The 15264-nt window shown below is 36.8% G+C and overlaps 2 protein-coding genes and 1 pseudogene across 2 annotated transcripts; 1 reads left to right on the top strand and 2 right to left on the bottom strand.

Annotated features, from left to right (window-relative positions):
* Positions 1-493: 493 nt before the first annotated feature.
* LOC122639368 (phosphoserine phosphatase, chloroplastic-like) lies at positions 494-11374 on the bottom strand. The gene is made up of 7 exons (XM_043832204.1): positions 11241-11374; positions 8497-8727; positions 7957-8197; positions 5481-5574; positions 1965-2114; positions 1829-1882; positions 494-832 (listed from the first exon to the last, which is right to left on the bottom strand). Exons 2-7 carry the CDS (start codon positions 8717-8719, stop codon positions 707-709), a joined length of 888 nt encoding a protein of 295 aa, XP_043688139.1. The 5' UTR covers positions 8720-8727; positions 11241-11374; the 3' UTR covers positions 494-706.
* A 402-nt stretch (positions 11375-11776) lies between these two features.
* On the bottom strand, positions 11777-12509 carry LOC122639182 (protein trichome birefringence-like). The gene is made up of 3 exons (XM_043832005.1): positions 12296-12509; positions 12021-12179; positions 11777-11924 (listed from the first exon to the last, which is right to left on the bottom strand). The coding sequence occupies exons 1-3, from the start codon at positions 12430-12432 to the stop codon at positions 11777-11779; spliced, it is 444 nt and encodes a 147-aa protein (XP_043687940.1). The 5' UTR covers positions 12433-12509.
* Positions 12510-13582: 1073 nt separating this feature from the next.
* LOC122639181 lies at positions 13583-14152 on the top strand (annotated as a pseudogene).
* The last annotated feature ends 1112 nt before the right edge of the window (positions 14153-15264 follow it).

Genomic DNA, 15264 nt, shown 5'->3' with positions numbered 1-15264 from the left:
ATAGTTGTAGCCTCGCAAGGAGTGAACCTTTGTTTTTTTTTTTTTTTTGGTAAAAGGAGTGAACTCAAGTGTGCCATATTATTTCTCCTTAAGTTGTATATTTTGTTGAGTTTTGATGAAATTGCCAAAATAAAACACTCAAATCTCTAAAATTTTTCATTTTTAGCATTTTATCAAATGTCAAGGTGGCATATGATTGAATTGTGCCACAATAATTAATATGTACAATCTCATGGTCACCCTCTCTACCGAAACTATTTAAACTAGCTATTCCATCCTTCTAAACAATCCAAGTTTAATTGTTTATTTTTCTTGAAAAATGCAAATCTAATAGTGGCCCAGACACAAAAGTCAAATCAAAATTTAGAAAATATTCATTTTTTTTTGTAAATCTTCTTAATTTTCTAGGCTAGGTAATACGCAGGATCCCAAGTGCATCATCTACCTAAATAGGAAAATTAAGAAAGTCAGGCTTGACAACAAAGAATTGTAAAACTAAAATACCCCTGTAACATCTTTTACTTCAGCTTAATTTTACAGCATTCATAACAAAGATAATAACAAACCTTGTAGGAATTACAATTAGCATATCATAATTTCTTTTCCACCCTAGATTGATGGCAAAGTATTCAATAATAGAAGTTGAAGCACCAGCCCCAGGAATAAAAAGGAAGAGAAATTTCTGAAGATGTATAGTAACAAGTAATTATTCTAAGGAATTTATCAAATCTTGGAAGTTGAAAACCACCCAATCGGCCTTTGCTGCGACAGCTTCACGAAGTTGAACTCCAGCATAGCAAATAAATAAGTCAGCACCACCTGGTTTACGAGCCTGAGCAATACAATAAAGTTAATGTCATGTTCAATGCAAACACTAATTCAAAATAAATTGAGCACATTGCCATGAATGCCATATTCTTGTTTCAATCTCCCTTTTGTTTTTATGTTTTGCATTTCTTCCATGTTATATACTTATAATATTTGTTACATCCATAAGCGTAATGCCAAAAATTCGCTTAATGTCATGGCCATTAATTATTCCCCCAAAAAAATTATGAGTATTAGGCACTCTTCAATTACAGTGTCATAGCAACATTTTTTTTGTATATATAGATGCAAATAGAACAAGAAAAAGTGCCTATGAGACCAGAGCCACAAAAAAAGAACTCCCTTAGATCATCAAATTGTCCCATAAAATATTGCAATTTAGAAGATAAAAAGTTCCTACACGACCACACTGGAGGCAGTGCATAACCTCGGAAGGGGTAAATAAATCAATATGGTGACATCGTTACAAATATACCCTCAATTGCCTCCCATTAGTCAACAAAAACAAAAATCTTAAGCATGCCAAATCCTGATTATCCTATAGAAAGTTTCCTGCAAATGTTTTTTGGAACTCATACCGTTGAAAAGGGAAATATGGTGCAAATTAAATACATTAAAAGGACAAAGAGAAGTCCAAAAAAAGACTTGGTTGAAATAATGAAAGACATGACCTTAGGTAGAGTGAAATGACATAACAAGATTCACAAAGCTGACCCAAAGTAGTTTGGTTATGGCTTATTTGAGTGTAATTGAGTTGGATTATGCCATGTATCTATTTCCACCAAATCAATTTAGACATGAATTATAACAATGGCAGGGGATCTTGTGATGTCTATATATGCAAGGATAGTGAGAATGTAATGCATGCACCATGAATACTTCTCTATTCCCTGGTGAACCCATGATCAGCCCTATCAACATGAATGATTTGTGCCTGGTGTTGGTGTTATATGCCCACAAGACACATACACACTCTGTGCATGCGGAAGAGTTCTCTTACCTCAAGATCAGTTGCACCATCCCCTAACATGACTAGTGCCTTGTATCCATGAGCCTGTAAAATCCATACTCTCAGCAGATCCTCCAAAGTCATGAATTTAATCAGCCAAAAATCCACTCATAAATTTAACACTGACCTCCCTTATTTGTTGAACTGCAGTGGCTTTCCCACCACTCCTAGAAGTAGGTTCACTCCTGTCAAACCCAAGGAACTCCCCAGAACTTCCAAAGAGCAGTTGATTTGCAAAGATGTTTTCAGGGGGAATTCCAAGTAGTAACGAAACAGGCTTCAAACAATAAAAAAGAAAAGATAGAGGCACTCGTTAGTAACACTAAAGTGAATATTATATTCTCCCAAAATCTGCAAATTAAAATATAATATATTTTCTTTAATTCTTTTACTGGTACAAATTTTCTTTAAATTAAATACCAACAATTTACCCCACCATAGATTTCAGTGAACAAAAAGCCATTCACTCTAATGAGAAATCATAGATGGTGCAGCAAAGCAGGATGACCAAAAACATTGAAAGCTATTTTAGGACCCAAAGCATCTAGGATTAGTAAATTTCTGAGAAAAAGCAGTGCCCTCGGTAAAAATACAAGTAATAACAGCTGCTGTAGTAATTACTCCCAGTACAGGATAAAACCTTAGCTTTCCTGATGTAGGACAGATTTGGGAAACCGCAACAAACCACAAACAAGTCCTATTCTAGCCAAAAGTATGGTATATGGGGTTTACGAGCTGCTGTAGTTGATGCAGATTTATCACCAAACTGAGCTTCTTTTATTAGGAATAAGTCTAGGGTTGGGTTATATACATGTTGGGCCTTTGATCCCATGGTTTTTCAATGTAATAGGCCACTTTTATGGGCCTAAACTATGGGTAATAAGGTTACATACGGGATTAGCTAGTAGATTACTTTTTATTTGGTTAGTGGTCACATGATCACCCTATTTTGACCTAGCCGTTCACCTGTTCATAACAGATCCTGGTTGATTGGTTCCTAGTTGATCTTCTACCAATCTAGGACTACATTAGTAGTCGAAAGAACAAATGGGCTGCTCTTAGGAAATGAAAATGGAGGTTGGGAGAAATATGATGGAATAAACAACAATGGATTTGGGGGATCAAACAGGGATGGTTTGCTGTAGATATAGAGTTTGAAAGAGAGGAGTCGATAGAAGAAGAAGAAGATAGACAAGAAAGAAGATCATCTTCTTTTTTTCCGGTGAATGAAGAAGATCATCTTGGCTTCACACCATCTTGGATTCACTCCAAGAATTGCATAGAATCACTCATGCTTTCATTCCTCTCTTGGTTCATTGCTTGTCTTCCATCTCCAATACAGTCTTTTTAAACCCAAAATGAAAAAAAAAAAAAAAAAAAGAGGAAGGAAATAACTCCCTAATAACTACTTCTCCAGTAATAACTCCTTACAACATTAGTACATAACAGGTCTGGCCCCAAATAAAAATACAATAAAATAATAAAAAGAACTACACATAATGCTGGTCATCTAGCCATAATGAAGTAACATGTGACTACATAAATCCTTGGGTGATGTCCTCATCATTTCCAAGTATAAAACTTGGGCCTCAACCTTATAGATAAAGAAACATAGATATTGCAACCACCCATTTACCACACTTTGAACATCCTTTAGCCAAAAGTCAATCCAATAAGGTAATCCTAACTGGAAGGGCTGGGTTATCTATAGGGTTGAAGTGTTGGACAAGCCCAAAGTAAAGGAATACATCTTAAAATCTTGACATTAAAAAAAGTAAGAAAAATAAATTGAAAAAAAATCATTTGAGACTACTAGTACTGTCTTGCTATTGCAGTGTCCATTGTTGGCAATGATACAAAGAGAGAAATTTCATTACACCTATGTATTACAAAGTATTCCTCAAGCTTCACATTGTTTTCATGCAGTACATTTCATTGGATCAAGCCTCACGTTAAAGAAGATGGTTCATTTAAATGAGAAAGAATTTAGAGGCTCTCTGTTCCCAGCTAAAACAATTAGGAAGAGTTTTTAAGAAAACCAAGATATTTCAATTCATAGGATATTAGGTTGTTCTAAATATTTCCCATCAAGTATACATTTTATGTTAGGGTTCTGGTTCTTCTTGGTTGCTATGACATTGTATCTTTTATAAATAAGAGCAGAAGGTAAATCATATAGATGTGATCATTAATGTGAATTACAAATTTACGCTGAGTTGATTTCAAATAATCCTTGTATATGTTCATGTGGTCTGTGTTTGATAATTCATACCAATATATGAATACCAATCAACTTTGCTTTTTTTAGTTTTGGGTGGGCGAGTGGGGGAGTGGGATGGGATTAAAAAATTCTCCAATTGCTTGATCCTACTGCTTGAGGAACCTTCTCTTGATCATTCTAGAGTATCAGTTGATTATATCAAATTTTTATTTCTGCCAAGTTGACCCAAGCTGTCAAATATGTTGTTTGTGGCATACAAATCACACCACATCATTTGAAACAACATCCAATTTACCCCTGGATTCAAACAAACATGTTGTAAAGTTTAAAAAACATGAATAAAAGCTACTTATTGAGTTGGCCATGTTTTAATTTTTAATTTTTTATATTTCAGATATTAATTGTTTAACACTAACTCCTATTTTCTGGTCAACAAAACTGCTAAAAGGACAAGGTTAGAGCAAAATATATGAAAATAGTTCATGACCTATGTAGTCTCACAGAAATCTCCAGCTACATTCTATTTATCCATGCATTTGGAGCATCTATGGCTCATGCACAGGATACTCTCCCTCATATTGCATGTCACGCCTTAATTATCAATTTCATTTAATTTCTTGAAATTTCGACTGAAAATGTCATTCCACTCCCCTAACGAAATGTTTATGGGTGTTTTTAATTCATTTCCGGAAAATGAAATTTAGGAATATTTCAATTTTTTTTTTCTTTCCAAAAGTTAAATTTCTACTGAAATGGAAATTGACCCAGATTTACCTAATGGCCATAGGTTTTGGGACCCGAGTTGCAATCCTAGTCCCTATTTTCAGGTTTTCTCTTGGCCAGGGCCAAAGAATTGATACTAATATAAGGTTTAAGCTGGGGCTTTAGTTATATGTATATATACATATATGACTATAAAATATGCATGTGTGCATACATAAATATACCTTAAAAAATATAAGTACCAAAAGCTAACAAAATGACTGATATATCCACACACTGGGGACTGAAATAGTCACCGGAATGAAATTTATAACTAAGGGTTGCAGTTTGGCATTGAAACACCACCAAGGAAGAAATTTTATGCATTTTCTTTACGGGGCATAATTGTCCATCAAATCTCATCAAATGGAGGAAGGGTTTCAGTATCTTCTTCCTCATTTATGATCTGTTGGATGCTCAATACTTCCAAAGGCTCCTCATTCTATAGCTATGTTGATGAAAAAAGTAGTCTCTTAACAGTTCCTTGTTACGGAGAATTGGAGACTTTCTATCCATCTTGATGAAACACACAGACGTTTCTCCTTTTAAAACCATGATACCTAGAGAGTATGGCACAGCCCCATAGGAAAGTAAGCCTAGTATGTCAAAACGATGTTGCTATGGAAAGTGATTCATTTATTCTAAAGTTGGGAAGCATACTTGGATCATCTGACGAAAACCTCCAGAAATCAGATAAACATCAGTTTGTTTAACCTTCAATTTCTTGATCAATTCATCTATGCCAGGAGAAAGTCTGCAAATTTAAAAATTAGAAATATTAAAGTATGTTCAAATCTAAAGTGTGCCTAAATTATGGATTCACTTAGGTAGAAATTCAACAAGACAAACACTGTAATAATACAAAGGAACTCATGATGCTCTTCATGGTAATATATTGTTCCTAATGCAAAACTCAAAGAAGCACAGGGTATCAGATGTAATAACAATACAGTATGTAGTGCTCTACTTAATATTCTAAGCCATCTTAAATCAAATCCCAGATAAGTAAATCACTTGCAAAAGGATAATTCCATTGGTCTAATGCAATGTAGCTAGCATAAGAACTGAGAGTAACTATCAAGAATTTAAATAAGCAAAGCAGACTGAGAACCAAGTTAACCAACAGGATACCCATCCCAAGGGCCTCGCCATCTCAGACCAAACAAAAATTGGATTTTCTTTTCTAATAAGTTAGGGATATCTCCTTGTATATTCCCACCTCCCCCCCCCCCCCCTTTATTCTCCCCCCTGCCCCCCTCCTGGCGTTTGGTAATAGATTTTATTCACCAAAAAAAGAGTCAAGGATATCCCATTTTCCTCTTCTCTGTACATAATTAAGAATTTATCAAGTAAAGAATAAACAGAGAAAGTACAGACTAGGGATAAAATACTTCAAAAGCAAGTGCAGAAACACCAGCACAGGAGAGTTGAAAGAGAAACTACAGCAGAATAGAGAAACTAAAAAAGACGCGTCCACATGTAGCAAGAAAATCACTCGATCCATTAACGGACATGGGCATATTGAAGACAATATGTTTAAAGATTATGTCAAACCCAAAATTCCCTTGATTAGCTCCCTTTCTAAGTATGCAAGCCTAACTCAATTACTGGGGGTTAAGAGAGAGAACTTTAGAAATTCTAAATCCAAAAGAAAAAGAATGAACCTTGGCCATATTGGCTTTCACATTTCTAAAATGAACACAAAAAGAATTAATGACGACCATCAGAACTTCTAAAGGCAATATGAACAAGTGTATGGATTCCTTAAAAAAGGGCCATTAAAATTGAGCCATGTGTGTTAGCAATAAGGGAAACAATTTGCCACAATCATGATTGATAGGCAATGACTAAGAAATTTAATACAAGCCTCGCTTAATATCATCACCTCTAACGCATTTGATACCCATTGAAACAAAACCCGATTCCGAATAGTTTTTGTTAAACCCCAAACCCAAACATACCAAGGACCTTGTCCACATGATGGCTAACAAAACATTGCAACAAGAATTTTAGCATCCCCTATGCATTGGACTATCAACTATTTTTACATTTTTTTTTTGGGTAAGTAACAATGGTTACTGAAGAAATGTATATCGCACGAAAAATACCTGACATGATTTCAGCACATTAATTCCAGGGAGTTCAGCACATCAATTTCAGATTTTAACCACAGCACATTAGTCCCTTTGATTGCATGACTAACAAGGGAGTTTCAGCATACAGGAACAACAGTAGCAGCAACAATCATTGCTGCACTATACACACCAGATTCTATATAGAACCTTCAGAAGAAAAAATCAATTCAGAACACTCCTTGATTATCAAATTCTGAATGAAGAAAGGAAAGGGAAAAGAATTATTGATCAATATAGCTCTGATTCCATGTTACTGAATCAGAGACTTCATTAAATAGTAAACTGAAACAGAAAACAGATCCAAGAGAAGGGGATCTGCAGGAGAAGAGAACGAAGAAGAAGAAGAAAAGACAAGGAAAGAAGAACCAGATTGATAGGGTTCTGAATACCCTATGCGATTTCAAACAGCTTATATTTATTAGTTATAAAAACTCTATCATTACAAGTAGCAACCCCTGACTAATGACTATTTCCATATGAAGGAAGAGAGAATAAAGCATTGCACATCACTTGCATGTCATACATGTGGCACAAGAGGGCTGTATTCTAGCTTTTTTCTATGGAGCACTATGTGAAATAGTGCATGCCCATTTTTTTGAGAGAAGCACAGAGAAATAAAAGTTTTTGGTGAACCTAATGGCTCAAAATTATTTTATGCCGAAAGGAGGAAAAGCAGTGGAGGATGAAGACTATTGGCAGCACCAAAGGCGACCAAATTAAAGGAAAAACATTTTAATTTGGGTTCTAGAAACCACAACTAGCATATCTTTTATCAAGCTATAATATGAAATTGCCTAATTGCAGCCAGTGCATAGGGCAAAAACCAAATTTGGAGCCCTGTATTATAGAAAAAAGGACTAAGTTATAACGGCCTGACAAAAATCTAACAATAACAAATCAAATAGGAAGAATGGCATAATGTTGCTAACTCACCAGTACAAGAATTCAATCATTGAGTTTTAAAGAAATTATATAGAGGATAAACCGATAAAGCAACACACCTAGGAGGTTTCTTCTCAAGGAAATCCTGGAGTTGGGACAGAGGAGGGTTAAACAGAGAAAGTCTGGCTGCCAGAGCATCCTCAAAAGGAACAGAACCACTCATTGCCCTAGCAGTCCATTCCGCAACAGCCTTTCCAGCTCCACAGAACTCTGCAAGTTCATCTATGCCCTCATCGAGGCAGACAGTACTATCCACATCAAAGCAGACTGCATCAGCACTTTGCCATATCTCGAGAACTTCTGCAAGTAAACAATCAAGAGAGGGTCAATGACAATAAGACTCGAGGATCACTATGTGGATCATCATTTAAGAACCCATTGATTATAGGGCCAAACCTTGGTCAACTATCTCAGTACCAACTGCAAATTCGAGTTATTCTAAAAGTTCAGCTTACATTATAATAGATTCGTTAAGTTTTTCAGAGATAATTCGGAAACCCATCATCTATGGGCCCATTTCTGAACGAAGTTTGAGCTTTTAAACATTCATACAGATCATCAGATGAACTAAAAATCTTTCAGAAGTTCATGGGTACAACCTCTCGAAGGCTGAGTGTTGTTGCATTGCGCAGGAATGGCTGATTCTATAGGCTGAACTGAAGCAGTTATGGAGGTGGTCAACCTGGGTTTTGTGCTCATCCGAAGACAACTTGTAAACAAACCCTTTGTCAAATGATGAGGGTATGGTTGGGGGGAAATGTATTTTCGGCGTGTACAATAGGGTTGAACAGTGATGGTGCCTGTGCTCGCCAACCCTTCCATCAAATTATCTGCTTCCAAGAGATAAGAAATGTCATCTTCAAACACTAACTCCTCAGTTATGAATGAAGCAAAATCGAAAGCTTTAACAAACATAGAACATTCATTTCCAATTCCGATTACAAAGAGGAAGTATAAAACCTTAAAGAGAAATATAGAAAGAAAGCCCAAAGAGAAATATGCAAGGAAAGCCCATCACAACCAAGAACATAAAGTCATAAACTGACATAAACCACAAGCCCAACAAAAAGGCCAAGCACATACTCAATTCAATTCAACTCAACACAGCCGTCTCCCAACTAAATGGGGTTGGCTACATGGATCCTCTCTATTGACAGCCATACTTGTTATCAGTCCTAAGACATGGATGGTTTTCCTCACCACTTCTCCCAGAGTCAATTAATGCCTGCCCCTTGCTTTTTTAGCTCCTACAATTTGAATCATACCACTCCTTACCAGTGCATCCAAAGGTCTCCCTTGCACATGTCCATGCTACCTCAAAACGAACTTCTCTCAACTTATCATGTTTCATAGCTACTCCTAAACTAGCTCTAATTCCTTCCTTCCTAATCTCATTTTCTAGTTTTACCACTCATCCATCTCAACATCCTCATTTCAGCTACACTAAGTTTGTTAATATGTTGTTTCTTCACCGCCAACATTCAGCTCCATATATCATTGATGGTCTTATAATCCAAATTTTCTCAAGTTTTAATGGAATACATCGATCGTACAACACTCTAAAAGCACCTCTCCATTTCATCGACCCTACACTAACTCTTTGTACAACATCATCCTTGATTTATCCTTCTTTATTTATAATTGAACCTAGGTACCTAAAATTATCACTTTGAGGTATCTTCCTATTATCAATTTTCATCATCGCACTTTCAGTCCTCTTTTTACTAAAGTTCCTCTCCATATACTCTATCTTCCTTCTACTAAGCATGGGAAAGACCAATTTTTTGCCGTATGGAAGGCTGATTTGCTCATTTAGTTGTCAGATAATAGGATATCCTCTAGATCATCTACATGTAAAAGTGGAATATTCTAACCATACAGTTAACCAAGTATTGGATTCTCTCCTCTGTATTTCAGTCTTTTAAATTTTTTTCAAAACATGTTACTTTTCGATAACTTTCCAAGCCTTTATTTGACACATGGTGTGATCCAACTAAAACTTGATGCAAGAGTAGAAAGTAATTGGACAACATGCAGGAAATTTAGTTGGCACTCTAATTTTTTTTGGAATTTTTGTCTATATTACATTCTCCTCAATGAGAAGAACAACATATTATATCACCATGGTCAAATCTTCGATCAATATGTGTTTATTTTCTGTCTGCATTCAATTTCCAAAAAGATATCAAAAATATCTTTTTATTTCAGAAAAGTCATGGGCTAAACCTATCAACAGGCAATAAAACAGCTATGTATTTTGCAGCAAAATGTGGGGCAAATGGAAGCCAATCAAACCCATTTACATAGAGAAACCATGAGGATTTGAAGTTCTGGACAACAAGAACATAGTTTTCCCATCTGCTTAAAGAGAACCCAAATCTAGAATTCCTAACAGAACTATTTCTGATTGTGGTAATGCTTCTCAATCTTCTTCTTCACTTCAAAACTTTAAAAAAAAAAACTCATCCTTAAGTCCCCTAATTAACTAATTGCTTTAGAATTCCATACGCCAGTGCAAAGAAAGAACGACATTGAGTCTCAAATAACAATAAGAACAAGACCACTACGCTAGAATAACAATTTACCACAAGATGGAGAAGAAAAACGGAAAGAGAAGAAGACATCAAAGCAACTAGAACTTTTTTTCCAAAATGAACAACCAAAACGCATTGATTAAAAGGAGGAAGGAAATAAAATTTGACAAAGCTGTAGAATGCAGAAAAAGAGAGCATGAAATACAGCATTGGAAGGTGATTTTTTATTTTACAAGAATTTTATTGGGGCTTAAGAAGAAGAACAAAGAAGATAACCGCCAAAAAAGAACCCCAAACCTATACAACACCACAACCAGCAAAAACTCCCTCTAAAACCCCAAATTCAATCACTGGAAGACAATAAGATTGGCCAATTCTACAATAGTACTCTTAAGGAGTTAAAACTGATAAAATGCACCTATTTCTCTCGCTCTAAACAACGAGTGAACTCCATAACTTCCAAAATCAGAGCGCGGAAAACCTCTCCCAGCATCCCATCAATAATTTTTCTCCTTTTCTTCCAAAAACCATCCTAGAAAGCTGACATGGAAACCTATTCCACGTCCGTCAGACCTTGTCTTCAGAATTACCAAAACCCAAAAAAATTCAACAATTCACCAACCTCTCGAATGACTAACGCCTCAGCAAGAGCTTCCCCAAAATTCAGAATTTTAATTTGCAGACGACATAATGGACAGAAATTAAAAGAAGGGGGAAAAAAACAAATTTATAGACTGATTGCCCAAGTTAGAGTCAAAAATGAGAGTAAGATAGTAAAATAGCAGAAGAGGAGACGAGACTATACTTACAGGATCCAATCTAACTCTGCAAATCCTGTTGATTATCTCGGATCCCAATCAAACCAAAGACGATTACAGTACTGCGATTTAAGGGCAAAAACGAAGGCACAAAATTAGATCGGAGAGAGATCGCGAAACGAAAACTCTTCGAGTTCCGTTCGAGCAACTGTTAACTGAATCTATTGTTTTAAGGATTTTTTACAATTACCATCCCAAAATCTTTCATATTTATTATTACCCTCCCAAAAACTTTGAAACAACTATTACTCTCCCCTGTTGCATAGTAATAACGAAATGGCCCCCACCGTTACAGACCTGTAACAGTGAGGGTTAATCGTGAAAATATGCCGTTGTCACGGATTTTTTAGGACCAAAATGCCTTTTTTCGGATGGTAATTGTAAAAAACTCCCACTGCATCACCACCGTCCCTTCTCCTCATCCACCTTCTCCTTCTTCTTCTCCTTCTTTTTTGAATTGCAGAGGCACCAAGCCAGCGTCAACGCCATCGCCGCACAGTTCCACGCTGCTCCCTTGACCGAATCCTTCACCACTTCCAGGCGACTGGCGTTCTCATCCCCTTCAATACCGACTCCAACACTGTCATCTTCTGCGTATACGTTTTCAAATAGGTTTCGTTCTTGATGGGTTCAGTTTCATGGTCGCATTGCCCACCTGAATTCCACTGTCCACCACTAGAGAGGGAAAAAAAAAACCCCTTTTTAATTTATTTTTAATGGCGAGGATCATGGAATTTATATTTCATTGTTTGCTCAAAGTGTCAAATTTACCTGAAATGTGAGGCACAATAGCCCCTGAAGAAAACCAGGGTCTTCTTAGGACTTACATTGGCATCAACCCATCTTGCCCAAGTTGTTAAAGCTCTTCGAAATGCCTCGACATCGTTCGATTCGTCATAGATATGGCTACCTTCTTGATAGTAATCCTTTCTGCAAGTTGTGAGTATTTATTTCCTTTTTTTTATTTAATTTGTTTAAAAAACAGAGGTTTCAATTCAGAATACCAAATAAATAAAGAACACAAGGAAAGGATTCTGAAGATATACCCTTTTGAAGTCTTCTCGTGAGTCCACCAGTGTCCCGTGTTGAAGACGATGATATCTGCATTCTTGTATTTATCTAACGATCTCTCAACTATGTCGAGACGAAGTGTTTCCTTCTTTGATCCATTCGTGTCTGGCATTTCCCATTCTTGAACTAGGAAAGGCGATCGGAAGAACTCTACGGAACAGTTGAAATCCTATAAATCAATCCAAATCAGAATATTAACAAGAAATTCTGCAAAATTTAGGGTTGTCAACAGAGTTAAAAAAAAGATGTCTTTTTCAAAGAACTTCTAAAAATGGCTAATATATTCGATAATTAAACCCTAATGCAATGCAAGAAAGATGTCTTTTTCACAGAACTTCTAAAAATGGCTAATATATTCATCATTAAATTAAACCCAAGACCTCTGCCAATGTTCTTGCTTTGTGGCTCCATAGCCTGGAAGTGGTGAAGGATTCGGTCAAAGGAGCAGCATGGAACTGTGCGGAGCCCAGGCGATGGTGTTGACGCTGGCTTGATGCCTCTGCAACTCAAAGAAGAAGGAGAAGAAGAAGGAGACGAAGAGGATGAGGAGAAGGACGGTGGTGATGGGGTGGGAGTTTTTTACAATTACCATCAAAAAGGGCATTTTGGTCTTAAAAAATTCATGATGACGGCATACTTTCATGACTAACCCCCGCCGTTATGGGTCTGTAATGGTGGGGGCCATTTCGTTATTAGTATGCAACAGGAAAGGATAATAGTTGTTTCAAAGTTTTTGGGAGGGTAATAATAAATATGAAATATTTTGGGATGGTAATAGTAAAAAACCCTTATTTTAAACACTACTTTTTCATATTCCCTTTTTTTTCAAAAAAATAATAGAAAAATTACACTACAACCCTCTGAGGTTTATCTTAAATACAGAGCGACCCCTTATGTTTTGAAAAATATACAACCAGCAACCCTGAATTTAGGATACTTGTTACATTCAGCCCCCATCCGTTAAGAGCATTCCCGTTAATTGCCGATGAGTTGGCCTTTAATGCCTTAAATGACAAATATACTCCTAATGGGATATGAGCTTACCATTATGCCCTTTAGGGAAGCCGGAACTTCACACCCCCTTCCTCTTCCCGTTCCCTTTCTCCTGCTACTCGAAATTACCTACAACAGAGTTCTTCAGAGATCGGGGAGTTGCAGACTTGCGCCGCATTTGCCTCTCTCTCTCTCTCTCTCTCTCTGTGTGACAACTTATCTCAGTTTTCTGAGCAGTTATTACCCCAAAAAACAAAAAAGGGGTTTTCTGAGCAGAGATGAAGGTTATCGCTGCCTACTTGCTCGCTGTTCTGAGCGGAAACACCAGCGCGCCCTTCTGCAGATGAATTGAAGAACATTCTTGGATCAGTTGGGGTTGATACTGAAGATGATAGAATTGAGCTGCTGAAGTTAAGGGTAAAGATATTACAGAGTTGATCGCATCTGGAAGGGAAAAGTTTGCTTCAGTGCCTTCTGGTGGCGGTGCTGCCATTGCAGTCGCTGCAAGTGATGGCAGCAGCGGTGGTGGTGCAGCACCTGCTGCGGATGAGCCGTAGAAAGAACAGAAGGTGGAAGAGAAAGAGGAATCAGATGATGACATGGGCTTTAGTCTTTTCGACTTAGGGATTCTGATGCTGGTCCTTGAGCAGGAAATCATTTCTTCCCATTTTGTAGTGAAGTTTTGCTCTGTGGATGGTTATTTTATCAGAATTTTGGAGGGTTTTGTTCTTTCCCTGTTACGTAGAAAGATATGTTTGGGAGAAAATGTTGTCTGGTATATTCATTACGTTGATTTCCTTAACTTGAATTCCTATGTTTCTTTAAATGAAAATCCTTAAAACAGTTCAATTTGGCTGAAAAAAACAGAGAGTTCTTCAGAGATCGGCAACAATATACACAGAACTCGTCATCACAATTCCCAGGGGCACTGCCTTGGTGGAGAAGAAAGAAATTGGGTTGGTTGTTGGTGAAATCAGAAACAAAATGGAAAAGCGGAATCGGTTTTAGGAGAAAGGGGAGAAGAAGGGAGTTTCAGGTGAGGGGGTCAAGTGGGTTTAATGGAGAGGATGACGTGAAAATGAAAAGACAGGTTTCGGTTGTGATAGGTAAGGGTTTTAGGAGATGGGAAGGTTGAAGAAATGGAAATGGGTTACTGATTATGGGGTTCTCTGTACCTGGAACTCTGGAAGAAGCCTGGAGCTGCTGGGTTGGCTGGAATGGCGGTGATAAAAGCAACGCCGACAACGAAGGAGGAGAAGAAGCCAGAAAAGAAGAAAGGGTTAGAGAGGAAAGAGGATTTGAGGAGGACATAGTTGGCATTTTATGTTGTATTATTTAATAATTTTATGTTAATGATATTAGAAGAGGGCAAAGTTGGCATTTTACATTGTATTATTTAACACCGTCGAATCAGAGGATGTGGTTCTATATTTCCAAAATACAGGAGGTCTCTCTGTATTTAGGACAAACCTTAGGGGGTTGCAATGTAATTTCCCAAAAAATATTTATATTCTCTTTTCGGCCCTTAATAAAAATTAAAGACTTAAAAAGAAGGCCAACTAATATTTTTCAAAGATGTGATATTCATTACCAACCAAGGTTTTAGGTAGGTGAGATCTTTGGTAAAAAATGTCGGTCCCCTAATGTACGAAATTCGACCCACAAAGAATGTAGGGAATCTCTTCACTGTAGACATGGTTTGAGGGATCGGTAACAGTGGAGACTAATATTGATTTTTGGCTGATTTCATATGAGTGGATCGGTATGGATTGAGATAAAAATATATAAAAAAAAATTGGTTTTAAACTAGATCGATTTAGACATATGTATCGATCCAGATCGATATCAATAGAGACCAATATTGATACCGATTACTAAAACCTTAATTTAGGTGAATTGAAATTCGATTTAGGGTTTTAAAACACAGAATTTGTATTATCTAGTCCGATCT

The sequence above is a fragment of the Telopea speciosissima genome, chromosome 9, assembly GCF_018873765.1.
Source record: "Telopea speciosissima isolate NSW1024214 ecotype Mountain lineage chromosome 9, Tspe_v1, whole genome shotgun sequence".
NCBI classification, from domain to species: Eukaryota; Viridiplantae; Streptophyta; class Magnoliopsida; order Proteales; family Proteaceae; genus Telopea; species Telopea speciosissima.
The sequence above is the reverse complement of the archived record's forward strand: the minus strand, read 5'-3'. Positions and strand labels throughout refer to the sequence as shown.